Source organism: Lichenostomus cassidix, chromosome 1 (genome assembly GCF_008360975.1).
Source record: "Lichenostomus cassidix isolate B80296 chromosome 1, HeHo_3.0, whole genome shotgun sequence".
Taxonomy (NCBI): domain Eukaryota; kingdom Metazoa; phylum Chordata; class Aves; order Passeriformes; family Meliphagidae; genus Lichenostomus; species Lichenostomus cassidix.
The window spans coordinates 95,095,363-95,112,325 of record NC_139479.1 but is presented as its reverse complement, the minus strand read 5'-3'; the positions used below and the strand labels follow the sequence as shown (position 1 = coordinate 95,112,325).

The 16,963-nt window shown below is 39.4% G+C and overlaps 1 protein-coding gene across 1 annotated transcript in view; it reads left to right on the top strand.

Moving 5' to 3' along the window:
* IMPG2 (interphotoreceptor matrix proteoglycan 2) overlaps nt 1-14,685 on the top strand; it is a 56,168-nt gene extending 41,483 nt beyond the window's left edge. Inside the window, exons 12-20 of the mRNA XM_085072256.1 lie at nt 528-610; nt 4,121-4,433; nt 4,899-6,553; nt 7,456-7,675; nt 8,876-9,086; nt 11,174-11,362; nt 11,537-11,735; nt 12,677-12,756; nt 13,638-14,685. Of these exons, the coding sequence (XP_084928382.1) occupies nt 528-610; nt 4,121-4,433; nt 4,899-6,553; nt 7,456-7,675; nt 8,876-9,086; nt 11,174-11,362; nt 11,537-11,735; nt 12,677-12,756; nt 13,638-13,650 (2,963 nt within the window). The 3' untranslated portion in view covers nt 13,651-14,685. The remainder of the gene's footprint in view (nt 1-527; nt 611-4,120; nt 4,434-4,898; nt 6,554-7,455; nt 7,676-8,875; nt 9,087-11,173; nt 11,363-11,536; nt 11,736-12,676; nt 12,757-13,637) is intronic.
* The last annotated feature ends 2,278 nt before the right edge of the window (nt 14,686-16,963 follow it).

Below are 16,963 nucleotides of genomic sequence, written 5' to 3'. Positions count from 1 at the left end.
AATTAAACAGAACAAAACAATCTATGTTATAGCCTGTTTTGCTCTCATCTTAAGTCATTAGCAGTCGCATGCCATTCTTGATCCATTAGCTTAGCCCCTTTTATTTTTTATTTTTATTTTGATACTGAGGTTTGTGGTGTGCAGTTCCAGTAATACTTCCAAAAATTAATAGGAAAAAAAGGGGGAAACGTGGTTCACATGGTGCTCATTGCACCAGGGTGGCCTTCAGCTTAGTAACTGTGTTGGCCTTAGGCAGCACAAGGGAAATACCCAGGTTATTGTTGAATATTCAATGATCCTGCTAGAGGTGATGAAAGAGTACTGCCACCCTTCTGTTCTTAGCTTTCCCTCTACTTCCTGTCAGTGATTTGGAGGCATTTCCAGAAACTAAATGTCTTTAGCAAACTTTTTGAAAAGATTTTACTCAAAAATCTGAAATTAGAGAGGGTTGTTCAGTCAGGCTTCCAATACAACTTCCTCAAACTGTTACTGCAGCCTTTAGATCCCAAATATTTCTGTTTCCACAGTGAAAGAAATACTGCATCCCACGTCAGAAGACCCATCCTGGATTACTGAGCATCCAGGTGTGCTGGAGCGCCCGGAATTTGATGTGAGTATGGCTCTGAGCAGTGAACTTTGGACACATTTGAACAACTTAACTCAGCAAAGTGGAATTGTAGCCAAAACCCAGAGCTTCCTGTTGTTCACACAGAATAAGTAGTAAAGAAGGCACCTTATATTGGAGTAAAAACCTGGTGAAATAGTGAAAACCAATTTTCTGTGATCCTCTTGTTCAGATTGTAAACTGTTCTAAAGACATGATTCTTCCTTCCATGATACAGCCATTCTTTGGAAGGAAGAAATATATGTAAATTCAAAAGCTGGCTGCTAGAAGAGATAAAATGCTAAGTTTCATTTGCTCCTTTTGTTACTGTATTGCTTTCACAGAAAGTTCTCAATTTGGTTTTGAAATTATGTCTGTTCTCCTAATACCAGCAGAGGAAAATAACAGACAGTGGTTCCTTTTTTTTTGTCTCTTGAAATTGTAATTGTCTCCTCTGACTACCTGTGGAACAATCCAGGACATAGACTGGAGCTCCCTATTGGTCATGAGGCTTGGTGTTCCTGACCATGTTTGTACAAAGGGACTTTAAGCAGAGATATGGAGTTAAGTGCCAGCAATGCAGAAACCAAGTCAGTCAGGTCTGCCAACAGCGAGATCTTCCGAGTGCTGGTTCTTTGCCTGGGCAGTTGGTTTCTGCTCTCCACTGTTCTGTAACACAGATGTGCCTTCACAAAGAAATGAGCTCAGATCATGCCATAAAATCCAGGTCCACCTGTGCTGGATGGCAGGTTCTCACTCAGTCCATTATGAGATAATGTTATGAACACGGACATGTTTAATTTCAGCCAACTTCTGAAATTTTTATGTAAGCAAAATTTGTTTTTGCTTAGTAGAATGCAAATATTGTTAGTATGGACATAGGTATAATGTCCTTAATTTCATGCCAGTTTTCCCTGAGTTTTAAAAACTAGTTGTTAATGTTTAAAATACAAATCCATGTGGATTTGCCATAATGGCTTAAACATGGTGTAGATAAACATGAATTTAAGTTAAGTTTCAGAATAGGGCTTTCACTTTATTGGAGCCATCTAACTAGTCTAAAATGTTGCACATATTTATTTTAGTAAGACAAAGAATTCTGCCATTCTATACTCTGACAGATGTGCAGGCAGGAAGATATTTTAAAGTAGTGGTAGCTGAGCTTTAATAAATTTTTTAAACCAGTTTTAGGGAATAGCATTATGAGAAAAATCGTGGAAGTTATATTTTTCTAATTATGGACTATGAATAAAATCTTCTATGCCCTCAGTCAAAAACTCTGATTATGTGAAAGGTATCAAGTATATCCTCAAACCAGCTGTGTGCAATCTGCAATACACAGATAATTTAGGAAGTAGCTTCAGATAAATTTAAGAAAATCATAAATATGCTTAAACAGTACAAAATTTATCGATTTTTTTTTTCTGCAGATGTCAAGCTTTTATGGTTAAAGTAGATGTTCTTAGGTAGACCTGTTCCCTATGGAAAAGAGTTTTGCTATGGTTTTTCCTAGGTGATTTGAGAAAAAAAACAAATTTGTATTCTACATATGCATGACATAATATGGGACTGTCATGACTTCACCATCCAATTGCTAGTAAATGGTACAACTGATTCTTTTCTCTGAGTTCTGCAGCTCTCTTAAAAGCAAAAATTAGATCTAGTTCTTGAAATCCATATTTTCTTGTTTATGTTGAGTTCTAACTGGTAGAGTGCTCTGGCTTGAGGAAAACAAGAAAATGGAAAATCAGGTAGGCAGCAAAAAACCAGAATTTGCCAATATGATATTAAACTTGTTAATATAATATATTGCACTGTAACAAGAATCTTTGAATAATGTTAGTTGCCATAGGAACATTTATCCACATTTGAATAAATGAAGTGCAATCCCTGGCAACTATGCTTACATTAAATAAATGTATTGAGGAGTGATTGCTTGTAGTCCTTATTCATTCTTTATGGAATTTATATATGCAATTTATTTCTAATTTTGTACAGTAACTCTTTCTACAGCTTTATTTATAGTGGTTAGTTTTGCCAAAAAATAAAATTGCTGGAGCACATGTCTCTGATTTTTACCATATAAATTAAAAAATTTGACGAGACTGCGGTGGCATAACAACTGGCATTTTAACATGTGATCGATACATGCAAACAAGTAATTTCATAAAAATACCTTACCTGGCCTGTTTCCAAAGCATTCAAATGCAGTTTGAATTAAGCTGAACATTTAATTCACCTACATTTCAACCAGGAGTAAAATTTCAAATTGAAAAGTATTTGGATTCTTCCTGTTAGTCCTGCTGGTCAAGCAATAGAAAGAGATTTGACAGAAATGGTGAGCTACAGAAATTATTACAGTGGTTTTGAACTCTAATACGTATTACAGAAACCTGTGTCCACAGCACACTTAACTTTACTCATCACCATCAGCAGTTTGTTATCCCATAGTAAGTTGCTGCTTCTTGAAATTGGTTGGCAGTTTTTCATACCCCACAGGTTTTTTGTCCATATCTCACTAGTGCACATCATTTATATGTGGGCAGGTATCTATGCAGAGCATTAATTCCTGAGTTTTAGGCTATCAGCTTGCTTTTGTAGCCTTGACCAAATAACTTCATATCTTTATTGCCTTTTCCCAATAAAATTACCTCACCTCACTAGACTCCACAATAGGAGACAATTATTCAAAGATGAAATATGCAAACTACTTTAACTGTAAACCAACAATGGTTGGGATGTGGAATAGTAAGTAAACAATGTGGAAATTGGAGATGTTAAGACAAAGTATTTTTTCACATTTCAAATAATTCACCAATTCCTTCTGCATATGCTTTGTTGTTCATCATTACTGCTGATAGATTTTTTTTTCCCCCTGAACAGGTGTTTTGGCTTTGTCCTAAATGTCCTAAATCTCTTCATTAAATTCTGGTCTTTGTTTCCCACCTGGGTTCTCATACCCACAAACTAAAAGATATCAGTAAATGATGACTGGGCATGCACACATCGAAGTTCTTTTTCTACACTGTTTAATGTATCATGGGAACTGAAATATTAGAATTACTGTATTGGTTGTGTGGCTGATGAGTAACAGCTGTTAAAAGCTCATCATGCTTTAGGAAGGCAGGCAACATTTATCTTTGTTTTAATTAGAGATGGACAGACTCATTTTTTCAGCATAGGAAAGGAGATGGAGATGAATATGGAAGGTAAATCTCTTAATACCATAAGGGATGCTGCACTGCAATCAATCTGAATGGCTTCTTTCCCTTTCTGATGGACATGACTGGACATGACATTTGCCAGAAGGATGTGCATTTTACATGTATATTGCACAGGGTTAGCATGGGTCTATATCTGCCACTCCTCCTGCTGCTGTGCATTGCTCCCTCAGAGGCAGAATTCAGAGACTTGGTCACTGCCTGCTGTTAATCCCCTCTGTGTGTTCAGCCCACTGCAGACAATCAGTGTTTCCCCTGAAATAGTGGAAATGTTAACAGCGGCTTTCTGTTCCAGGACAGCACCTTTTTAGCTGAACGTCCTTCTGCAGATGAATCAACGGTCAGCAATGCCTTGCCCTTTGATTACACCAAACCAGATTCCAGCTCAGAGAGTGAGCAGTCCAGTGACAATGAAATCCAGCCAAGACCTGAGAATATTGACTATGAGGCTGGCTTGGCACCTGAAGCTCCCCTTTCCTCAGAGGTTGATGTCACTTCTTTGCCTGATGGGCTGCATTTAGAGACTTCTCATTTAGTCACTGCACCAGTGTTAGATCATGATTCTTTGGACTCTCTGGAATGGCTTTCATCCCCCAGTTCTTTAGATGGTAAGTTTATACCATTGACTAAAGCTTAAATTTGGATACCACTGTCTCCTGATACTCATAAAATTATAGTTCACCAAAATGGGTTTTGAGAAAGGTCTAAGACTTGAATACCTTTCTCTGCGAGTTTTTACCTTTCACGTGTGCATGTATCCAAGAACAATATACTAAGGTAAAATGTTTGTAATAGGTAATATTCCTGTTTATCTCTTCTGGAAATTATATGTACATGGCACTAGTTAAATAGCATAGAAGCAATTTTGTTTGTCTTGAATTGGCCCGTAGAATATCTGAATGGAAAGTGGGAGAGGTTAATGGGGATCCTTATGACTTTGGCATACAAAGACCAGGATATGTTATGGAAAATGTAGAATACAGATCTACAGATAATAAAATGAATGAAATTTGACTCCTTTTATCATAAAAAACCATAATTGTAAATTTATTTTTTATTTTTAATGTTTGAAGATACTGGACTATCCGAAGAACTTTTGCCTTTAAGTCCTTCTCACCTTGTGCCTGAAGAATCTCTATCTACTGATGACTATGCAGTTCCTCTGCTTTCTGCACCAACAGTGGCCTCTTCATCAGTCATAGAGACTGATATTAAAGAGAAGGAAGAAGTAATCCAAGGTAGTCCTGAGGGCAGTGACAGTGCAGACTCTGTGGAAGAAATTCCTTTTCCCTTAGAAGTACCCCCTATGGAAGACGAAACTGATATATTTCTTGGAGATAGAGTTATATATGATGATGGGTCTGGTTCAGCTTTTGATGGTTCAGGAAAAGAAATGGAATCAAGTATCTGGCCTTGGGAAGAAGCAACCCTGGAACCAGTTTTCTACCCTGGTCCTGATAGCTGGCTTGAAGATGACAATGAGTCTTTGTTAATCAAAACTGAGGATATTCCTGAAGGCATGATTTTAGACTATATTCTTAACTCTGGGAATAAATTAGATTATGATCTTTCCAAAGATGAGAATGAAGGGATAGTCAATATAAAAGATTTCCTTGATGAGTCTGAAATATTTGTCTTTCCAGAGACTACAACTCCGCAAGTACCTCTGTTACAGACAGAAGAGCCATCGTCTGTGGAACCATCTGCACAGACAGAAACACTGGGCATGTATGATTCTTCTTTTGTCATGCCAACTGGAGAGGCCCCTGTCTCACCACCATATACAGATCTGTCTGTGGAAGATAGTCTCCTTACAGCTGCAGGGACTGTCAGTATGGAGCAACCTGAGGAGTCTAGTGTAGGCCAGAACATAATCTCTGAAGTAGTTGAACAAAAAAGCGAAGACAGGGTACCAGTAGAAGAACTATTCACTGTGAAATGGCCAGATATCATGGAAGATGCTACAATAGGACACTTGGACACAATCTCTTCAGAAACTGTTCTGACTGCAGATCCTTCCATGGTAAAGCCTGATGTTTCCACAGAAGAGCTGCAAGCCCCAGATTTGTCACTGGCAGACCAAGGCACTCCTGGAGCAGCAGATGAGAAACCAGCTGATGGTTGGCCTACTGATGGGACACTAGAAACCTCCCTAGATCAGACACTGCTACCAGCAACACCAGCTGTTACTCAAGGTTCAGCTGCAATTCCTTCTGTAATAGATCACACCACTGTCCTACAGGACTTCACTGGACAGGATGGCACAGATCATGACACTCGTGTTTCCATGAGCTTCAGCACTGTTATGGATTATCAAACAGTGAGTGTAACAACAAGCACCGTTGAGCTTCCATCCCATCTCCCTCCTGTGGGGTTCACGCCATCACTGTCTGTGGCTACCTCACCAAAGCTGGGAGATGAAACAACAAGAGTCCTGGATGTTTCAGTAGACCTGGATCATGTTAGCACTGTCCACTTTTCTCCTGAGAGGACTGAGGAGGGAAGGAGAATGACTGAAAGTCACATGGAGCTAACAACTCGTGTCCAGTCCACAGAGATGGCCAGTGTGGCTTGGGCCACACATGAAACTCATTTCAGTAGCACCGTCCCATCCCGAGCTCTAGTTGTGTTCTTCAGTCTTCGGGTTACCAACATGATGTTTTCAGAGGACCTGTTTAATAAAAACTCCCCTGAATACAAAGCCTTGGAGCAGCGATTCTTGGAACTGGTAAGAGTCACTTCTGTGCTAAATGTCCATTCTCAGGTAGACAAAAATTGTTGGTAAGTTATATGTAATAATCTCTCTTTTGCAGAGAGTAACTCAAAACTGAGAGTTTACACATAAGATTTGTGTCCCTCTGTAGGGAAAATTCTGTTTGGAAATGGGTGGTGGTGGGATGCTGTTCATTTTATACAGTCAATATTCTCTCTAAAGCAGAATTTCTTAGCACCATAGTCTAGATGCTCTGCTGCTGTCAATAAATATAGCAGTGTAGCTGAAGTCATTACCACACTGTCTCTATTTGCTTCCAGAGTGCTCTTTATTTAGTCTATAGGAAGAGAAATGCAAAAAAACCCCTGGGGCTATGAGCGAGTAACTTTTCTGCAACACATTCAACCCATCCTAGTTAAGAGGTAGCTCAGGGAACTAAGCTGCTCCTAAGATGGCTGAGGACGAGAAAATCCTCACAGGAGTTACACAGCAACCACTGCCGAATTTTAACTGAGAAATTCCCCTCTTCTGATTAAAATGAACATTCTGGTGTGAGAGATGAAGGGAGCAAAGCAGAGAGAGGGAATGGGGACATGCTTGAAGGAAAAACACTGTGAAATAACAAGTATTCCTGGTACTTAGATCAAGGGAGAGCATGATGTATGTTCTGAGAACTGTATTTCTGAATTTTAGAAACTCTCTGCAAATTGATATACTCTTAAGAACTGCCTGGAGTACTCAGGCTCCTGGCAGGCTGCTAGCACAGACCTCAGCTGGGTAAAGGTTAATGCCCTTGTTGCAGGATTTGGATAAAATCATTCAGACTCCCACTGTCTGATGCAGCAGCAGTGCAACTGGCTTGAGTAGAGAGAGAGACTCAAAGATTCAGCTTTCCTGTCTCATCTCCTGTGTTGCAGCTGGTGCCCTACCTTCAGTCAAATCTGACAGGATTCCAGAATCTAGAAATCCTGAACTTCAGGAATGGCAGCATTGTGGTGAACAGTCGAATGAAATTTGCCAAACCTGTGCCTCGGAATGTCACCAACGCTGTCTACATGATCCTGGAAGATTTCTGCAACACTGCATATCACACCATGAACCTGGCCATCGATAAATACTCCCTGGATGTGGAATCAGGTAAGGACAGCAGGCAAATGCACCTTAAAGCAAGGAAACTAGAAAAACTGCTGGTTTAAGTATTAAGGATTCCAACAGCCCAGAGACTGCCCACTGCTTTTCATAGACTGCGCTTTAGAAAGACAGTCATTCATAGAGTTCAAATAAACAAATGAAAATCTGCTCTGGGGCCAAAGAGATGAAAATCAAAGTGGGACCCACACAGAAAAAGCTGTATGGAGTTCATATATATTTATGGAGACAAATTCACTCATGGAATACTCTATATAATGTCCCTGCATTTGACCTGGGGAGTGAGGGAGCAGACAGCTCAGAGAGAGCAGGCTTTCCCATCTCTCTCTTGTGCTTAGCTTCATGTGTGTTTTGAATTGATTCCACGTGGTTATTCCCACAGGTGGTAGCCAGTTTACCTGCCAGGTGGGCATCCACCTCATTCTTGGGGTAAGGTCTTGGCTGCACTAAAAAGTAACAGGCCCTCTTGCTTCACTCCTCTGATGCAGGGAGAAAGTTGTTGGGTTTTTTCCCCTGTCCAAGTTAGCCAGTATTTACCAGGTAAGCAACCCAGAAATATTTCCTGTTTTAAGATTAGAGAAAAATAAGGGTGCTGGCCTGTTGCCATATGGTAGCTGTTCTTCTCAGATAGGTCTCTTATAAAGATGATCTAATTAGCATGGCAAATGTTCTGATATTGATTGTTTAGCTGTATGCCAGCCTCTTAAGCCTGATAAAAGTGAAGTATCTTGCATGCTACAAGCTTGTGTTCCCTGCAGAAAAACAAGGCAAATCCCCCCACAGCAGATGGTGTGTGCCTGATGTCCCACTGCCCTTCCCCATATGCTGCCTAGGTTTTCTGTAACAAATACTGGAGATCACCTGTGGTTCACTCATTTGTAAAATGTAAAAGAGTTCCAGCCGACAGAGAATGTAAGAGGTACTACCTATTCCAGCATGAAAAAGATCACTTTATACTTGTTTTTTTGATTGTTTGTTGGATGGTCTTAGCCATGGCACTGGCCTGTGCAGAAACACTTGCTAGTGCTTGCTCAACTTAGAAGAACCTTTTGTTGCTGAGGAAAGATGCACACTGAATTTTTGTGGATGAACAAGAGACCATTAGAGAAGATGGCAGCCGACGGCCAGCACCTTGTCTCAGTTAAGGCTCTCCTCTTCATTAGTGGTTTTTGCTGTGTGTATTGTCAGGTGAGCAAGCAGATCCCTGCAAGTTCCAGGCCTGCAATGAGTTCTCAGAATGCTTAGTAAATCGCTGGAGTGGGGAAGCTGAGTGTGTCTGCAATCCTGGCTACCTGAGCATCGATGGGCTGCCCTGCAACAGCATTTGTGATCTGCAGCCAAACTTCTGCCTCAACGATGGGAAGTGTGACATAAGCCCTGGGCAAGGGGCCATCTGTAGGTAAGTCACCCTGCTGTTGGAATTTGTGCTTCCTGGATGAAAACTCCTATTTACTCCTCTGTTGTAGAGTTTTGTCTAAAATTCTGTACGATGTTGTGTAACAAGTGAGTAGATTGTGATTATAGTTTGTGTTATGCCGCTCAGTGCAAGTACCAGTATTAACATTAATTTTCCTATGTATATATCATGCATAAATGAGACAGTAACAAATTAATAGAATAGAAACATCAGAAAATAAAACAAACTAGGAATACTGGTTTCAATGGAACACATTCAGTTATTCAAATAATTTTTATTGACCTTTGTGGACAGAATTTATCTCCAGAGGTTTTCTCATGTAGCAAAGTGTCTGATAGTGTCATATCACCTATGAGAGTTAATTCCATAACAAAAGTTCATACCTGAAAGGCATATTGATAGTGCATAAATATATTAAATATAGTGCTTTTGGCTTGGAAAAAGCATAAAAGGAAATCATTGTACATTTGGGAGAAATCATGTGGGTTTATATAAGGATGAAGGAACAGGCCCCAGAATTTTGCTGAATAAACCCCAAAACCAAACAAATGCATCTGAACAGGATTGCTGTATTTTGCAGATAATCAAAAAGGCTTAATGCAAAATACAGACAAATTGTTGATGCTTTGACAGGGCACTTAATTTTTTACTTCTCAAGCAATGTAACAGGCTATTTTTAAAAATAAAATGTACATATGAACAAAAATTAAGAAAACTATTCAAAGAAGAGTATTACTATTAGTAGTTGTTGTCATGTGATTTTCTTTTTAAAGTTCACCTAGAATGTCTCTAAAGTCAATCTTTAGTGCTAACAGTTAACAGAAGAAATTAAAATGGTTTTAAAACTTTAAAAATAGATACTATCACAGATGCATTTTAAATCAAATCATATTTGTCTAATAGGGTTAATTAGAAGAAGGTAAGTATCTGAACTCAAGCATGTTACAGCCTGTATTTATTAAAAACTTTTTGAAAAAATGGAAGTATTGCCCATTACTTTCAGAAACTGTTTCAGATACTTATGTTAGATAGAAGACTTCATTTATTGATGTTTCTTATTAATAAGGGTCATTGCTGTGCATGGTCAGAATACAATACCTTGATTTTCTATAGAAAAAGCTCCCAAACATACATACTGCAACTGTTTTAAGTGAATAATAACAACATTATAATTCCTATGTTCAAAACGACATTAAGGCAAAAATGCTGAATATTGCTTTGAGCAACGATCCCAAATGTAGTCTTGGACATGCATTTCCTTTGAGTAATTTATTTTATGTGTCTATTTAGCCATTGTGAAGTTCACAACACCAGAAACATTCTACTCAGCTAATACACCTTCATTAGTATTTGCATTCCAAGATGATCAAGACAACTTCTTGCTACCTTTGCAGTATTTGCTATGCAAGGCTCAGTCAAGGCAAGATTTTCCTTAATCTAAACACCTTCCAGTTTTAACACATCACAGGATACTCTAAATTGCATAAAGCACAGGTGTTTTCTATCACAAATACATTAGCCTTTTGCTATTTCATTCAATTCAGTAATTGGAGTAGTTTATCCTGGAGAAGAGAAGGCTCCTGGGAAACCTTTTTGGTGGCCTTTCAATGCTGAAAGGGGGCTTATAAGAAAGGTGAGGACAAACTCCTTGCAGGGTCTGTTGCAATAGGACAAGGGGTAATTGTTCTAAACTAAAAGAGGGTAGATTCAGATTAGATATCAGGAAGAAATTTTTTACAAATGTAAAAGTGTAGAGAAACACTGGAAGAAGTTTTCCAGAGAGATGGTAGGTGGGGCTCTGAGCAACTTGAACTAGTTGAAGATGTCCCTGCTCATTGCAGGGAGGTTGGACTAGATGGCCTTTAGAGGTCCCTTTCAACCCAAACTGTTACGTGATTATCTACCAAAAATATGTTTATAATAATAACAATAATAAATAAAATTGGTGATTTAAAAATGCAAAGATATTTGTTCAGGTGACATAACTGAAGACATGTCATAATAGGAAGTTAAATACACTAATCAAAGCTTTTGCTGGTGTTTAATCTCCCTGTGTTTCTGTGTGGCAGATGTCGTGTGGGAGAGAACTGGTGGTACAGAGGGGAGCACTGTGAGGAATACGTGTCTGAGCCACTGGTTGTGGGTATTGCAATTGCTTCCGTGGCAGGATTCCTTCTTGTGGCCTCTGCTGTCATCTTCTTCTTGGCCAGGACCCTTCGAGACCAGTACACAAAGAGTGACAGTGGGGACTCGCAGGGGTAGGTGGCACCATCTAGTATTTTAAAACACAACGGCTACAATAAGGATAATTCTGTCGTAAGTCTTATATCACACAGTTTGCAAGCAACAGGATGTACAGGCACCTCCAAATGCCAAGCTTCCTGCCCTTCCAGGCTGCAGAGAAGCTCACAGTTTGTTTATTGCTCCCCCAGGCAGGGTGACAGCCTCTCGTCCATTGAGAATGCAGTTAAATACAACCCCATGTATGAAAGTGATACGACTGGCTACAGCCATTATTACCGGAGATATCCGCAGCTAACGTCCTACAGTTCCACCAGTGCAGAGACATCCACAGACTACAGCAGTGAAGAGATCAGGCACATTTATGAAAACAGTGAGCTTACTAAGGAGGTAAATGACCTTGTTTTCATAGTGGCATGGGAAAGATGATGTAAACAGTAAGCTTATTCCACACTTCTAACCTCAGAGGTGGGCCCAGTCTTTCCCCAGTGTCTATGTTCTAGAGAAACAGGTTGTGGCTATGGCTGCTCTGCCCAGTCTTTCCCCAGTGTCTGTGCTCCAGATTAACAGGCTGTGGCTGCTGCAACTATTTTAAAGAAGACAGAAAGCTTTTCCTGCTTGCCTTTAGACAAAGTTATGGTTTTGTTCTGACCTGTAATGAATTTCATGTAATAAAGGAGCTGACTCCTTGAGTAACTTCACAGGAGTTGGGAAAGTTTGATGTATTACTTGACACAACATTTACCTTTTAATGCCAACTATCTTGTGTAAGACTAGTGACACAGTGAAAAACGGGTACATCCAGACCTTTTCACAGGATCCTTTTTTGGGGGGAGGTATTTTTTGATTGTTTTTAAATTTTGAGTCTTTCTATAACCTGCAAGTTAGATCACATCTTCTTTCTTCCTGTATACACAGTACCCAAGGTTTACTCTAGAAGGCTAAAGAGAAGGGATTTACATCCCAGAACTGACCACAGAGCCTTAAGCAACTGTGAGATGCGTGAATCCAGTATGTAGCTGGACTGGTAGTCAAAGTATCTCTGAGAGATAAATGGTTTTGTTACAGCCTGTTGAAATGACACACTCTGTCCAAACCCTGGTTTTGATTTAAAAGTGAAGTACTGCTGAATTCAAATTAAGTGCTTCACTGGAGGAAAAAAAAATCTAATAAAATAAAGAAGAATTTTAGTGTTGGAGTGCCCAGTTTCATGCTCCACTCCTTGAAATGGCAATGCATAGGAGTTTGATTTCCCAACCCCCAGGAACCAGTTATTTCCATAGCATTCTGATTTCTATTATGTACTTACAATTCTGCTTATTTTATTCTAGGAAATTCAGGACAGAATTCGAATTATAGAGCTATACGCTAAAGACCGCCAGTTTGCAGAGTTTGTTAGGCAGCATCAAATGTGAGTGAAATGTCTTGTCTGGATAACTAATGCCTTTGATGTTTTCTCCTGTGGCCTTTACTACATTACTGTATTCTTTAAAGGTTCTAGAAATGGTGGGACAGTAGAGGCTAAGATTTCAACATTATTTTTTAAGAGGCTCAGCCCTTTTTACAATACTTAATACTTAGTGTTAAAAGTAGATAACCCCAGGAAAAAAAAAACCAAAAGCAGTGAAGAGGAATCCCAGAGTTAATGGATGTCTGAGCTCTGACATCAATTTAAATCCTTGAAAGCACAGATAGACTCTTCCTAATTCTTCTAGTGTAGTTCCCATTGCCCAGTGCTTTGTTTAAAAACACAGATTTTAAAACCATGTTAGTTTGTCTGGAGTTCTCAAGACTTGGCAACTGACCAACACCCGACAGATCATGAATACAATCCTGTCTGGTATGGTGAGCACCAACTGTAACAGAAACTTTACAACTCCAAACAATTAAGCAATCTGAGCTGTGTGCTTTAATGAAAGCTAAGCACAAAGGAGGTCCTCAAGGAATTAGTTGTTAGCATACACACTTGCATGAACTGTACTCCTGCTGTAGCAAGCAGCAAGTCACAGCCTGCTGAGTTGAAAGATACTGTAGCTCAACTCCTTGGCATCCTATTAAAAATATCTACAGTAGCAAAAATTGTGTTCCCAGATCTTCAGCACTAATTTTTTTTTTATTGAAAAGAACAGCAGTTCACATTTTTCCATGTTAGTCATTCTTTTTTCATCTTGAAAAAAATCAGCCTCTAGATTTTCCACAGCTGGAAAGTAGTAAGGCCTGTCTTGTATAAGCCTTGAATCCAATGTTTGAAATAGATGAACTTAATCACTGCTTTTCTGTTTTTCATTTCAGGAAGCTGCTTTAAGAAAAAAAGAAATTGATAGAATACACGTGGGAGATAAAGACTACCTTGTTGTCACAGCAGTGGGCTCAGATGTAACTGGAAAGTTACTTATAGTCTTAACATTGCATGGATGGATACAGATGTTTTCTAAATGAATGGCTAAAATGTACAGATGTCTGTTTATCTCAATTTCTTCTGGCTTTTCTGTGTAAAGTGACATTTTTAAGAGGTGATCAGAAGTGGCAGCGGTTATGAAAGTTCATTTTGCTTTAACTTCAAAATGGACAGTAAAAGTTTTTGTATACAAAGGCAAAAAAAAAAAAATCTCATTGGGTATGACAAGTTACATGCACAACCAAAATAAAATGCACATTGAAAATCCCTGCTTGGCATTTATCCCCTCACTGAAGGCTCCAGTGGCAATTTCATGGATATAAAACAGTAGTGGAAGGAAATATTTAATTTGAAATGGAATGAATTTTAGGGGGGAGCTATTGTGCTAGAATTATGTTAGTATTATTTTAAGGCATTCCTGTTATCAACACAAACATAACCTCACTGGAACAGCTTTTCTTCTGTACAGAGGCCTGATGTACATTTTGCCACCTGGCATTAGCAAAGCAGAGGACAGCACTGAGCCTGCAGCCTCCTGAAGACTCTCCCCAGAAATCAGCATCACCACTGCCTGTCAGTGACCCCATGGGAGCCTGGGCAGGGCAGGGCAGTGCTTCTTCAGTACAGCACAGTCTTTCAAGCTCACTCTGGCAGACACACAAGCTGGGCCACAGAAGGGCTTCTGGGCTTCTATCATACAAATGTTCTGTGAAGCTTAAGTGGCTAACATTGATTTTTTTTGTTTGGTTTTTTGGGTTTTTTTTTTGTTTGTTTTTTGTACGTAGACATTTTGTTTCATATTTTATAAGTTAATATGCATTATTTATTTGTTGTATGTTTCCTTCCCAGCTTGTTTTCATAATGGAATTGATGAAATAGAAAGATGACTAGTTTTAATGATAAAATAATACAGTGGCATTTGTGCCCATTCTTTTATATCTATATTGTATTTAGTGTTTACTCAGTGTTGAATTCAGCCTACTAATATTTGAAAATACTGAACTGGGCAATAGTCTGCCATGAGCTCCCTTTCAAAATCAGGTACCTAAATTAATGAACATTTGGTACATGTCAACACTTTCCTTTGGGGAAGGAAAAAAGGGAGATTATTCTTAGTTTAGTGGAAATCAGCACAGAATTCCTTAAACAGAAGAAGTCAGCCTAAAGCATTTTTAAATAGCTGAATTGAGATGGGGTCTTCCAAATAAAGAAATAGAATTTTGTCTTCAAGTTATGAAGAGAGTTCTGACTACATGTTAAGCTGTGTTGGGGCTCTGTTCCATCACCCAGGGTCTCTTGTTTGAGTCATTAACACAGCTGCCAGGGTTAGGCACCAATTACAATCACATTAGCTTGTTCTAGCAAAAGAGGCCAAGTTATTTGTTATTTCTGCAACAGCTGTAGTTCTCGGCCCACATGTGCCAACAGCCACCAGATACTTTCTAGATTTAAGTGATAGTGAGAATTACTCAATTGTCTTTAGGCAGCTTAGCTAAAATACACAATATTTCAATGCAATTTTTCTACGTGTCCTGGAGAACCTCACTGGATCACTTGTGTAATACCTTCTTGCCTTGAGTGGCAGGGGATGGGTATCAGAGCCACACATCTGTCCAAAAAATGCTTATCTAAACCACAGAAAGCCAAATAATGCCAGACAGCAGGAAATAATATGGTGCTGCTGAACATTGTGACCAGTTGTTATGAGACAGAGGCCCCATTCTACTGGTTGGCCTGGGGGCTGTCAGAGCAGCTGGTCCTGAGTTTCTGAGGCACAGCCCTCTCCTGGTGGCCCTGCAGGAGCATAGCTGAGCCATCCCATAGCACCAGGGCCTGTGATCATAGCAGATCTGCTGGGTTCAGGGTGGGCAGCAGCTTGGGACTTGTATCTATGCAGCTCAGCTGCCAGCCCTGGGAGATTTGGTGCCGCTCCTGCTGGAGTGCAGCAGTGGATGGAGCTGGGATCATGGAGGTTTCCAAGGTATTCTGCTGTGCACAAGCTGAGAAGAGGCTTGGTTATGCTGAGTGTGAGGTATTTCAGTGAATATACAGTGATATTTTCTTTGTGTGTGTGTATACATATTAATATGATGGTATCTTTTCACTACAATAAAAATTATTTCCAAAATATTTCTTCTATAACATTCATGTAGACACTATGAGTTTGACAAGGAGAAGACATGTTAGCCCATGAACAGTTGTGTGTTTAGGATCAGAAAGTTTTGTTTGGTTTTAACAGAGTTGGCTAAGCTGTTAAACTCCTTTGCTAACACAAGTGCCAAATGTAGTTCATTAACATTTGCAAGGTTATAGTCCAAAAAATGATGCTGGAAAGCATATACATGAGTGCTTTGCTTTCAGTTAAACTCTGCCCATTTTGAAGATGTTTCATCCCCAATCAAAAACCCAAGAACTTCATGAATGACTGAGTTTCTTTGATACTTTCCCAATCCAAGGCAGAGATAAAGAACTCTAAATATCCTAAGAAAACAAAACAAAAAAAACCCTGACACCCCCAAAGCAACAACAAAAACCCAACCACCACCACACCAGCTCTGTGTACAAATCTATCATTGTAGTTAATATGCACTTTTAAATTTGTTAGAAGTAAAAAGTGCAGTTTGAATGACTTGGCTTAATTTAAGAGTATGGAAAAAGCAGTTATTGTTTACTAAATGCTGACAGATCTATCAGTATCTGTGGCTCCCCTCAAGGCTGGAAACACAGAAGAAAATCAAGTTCTGCAGGACACTACCAGCTGCCCCTTTAACAGAGCGTGTCAAACAGAACAGCCCAGGCTGGATCTTCAAGGCCTCACTTTTAAACCTCAAGGCACCAATCCATGGTGGTAGAATTATACCAGAGCTGGCACTTCTATCAGAAAACAAGTTTTCAGAGCTGCAAGATTATCAGCATTTCAGGAATTGTGTGATTGTCTTGTGTTTGCTTTTTCACAAAGCACAGAGCCTTCCCCAGCAAAATGCTAAAAGATACCAAGTAACTGAGTCTCTATTCCAGTAAGCCTCAGACTGTGAGCACCACATACTGCTGGAAAAGAGTTTATTTCCAGAAAACAAATTTCTTCAGGTTCTCAGAGACAGCTGCAACCGTGCATTTCATCTGTCTCCTCCAAACCAGGGAAGCAGGAATAAACATTTTAGATTTAAAAAACTTACAGCTTAAATACTAGAATGAAAAAAGCCTTTAATAATCAAGATTT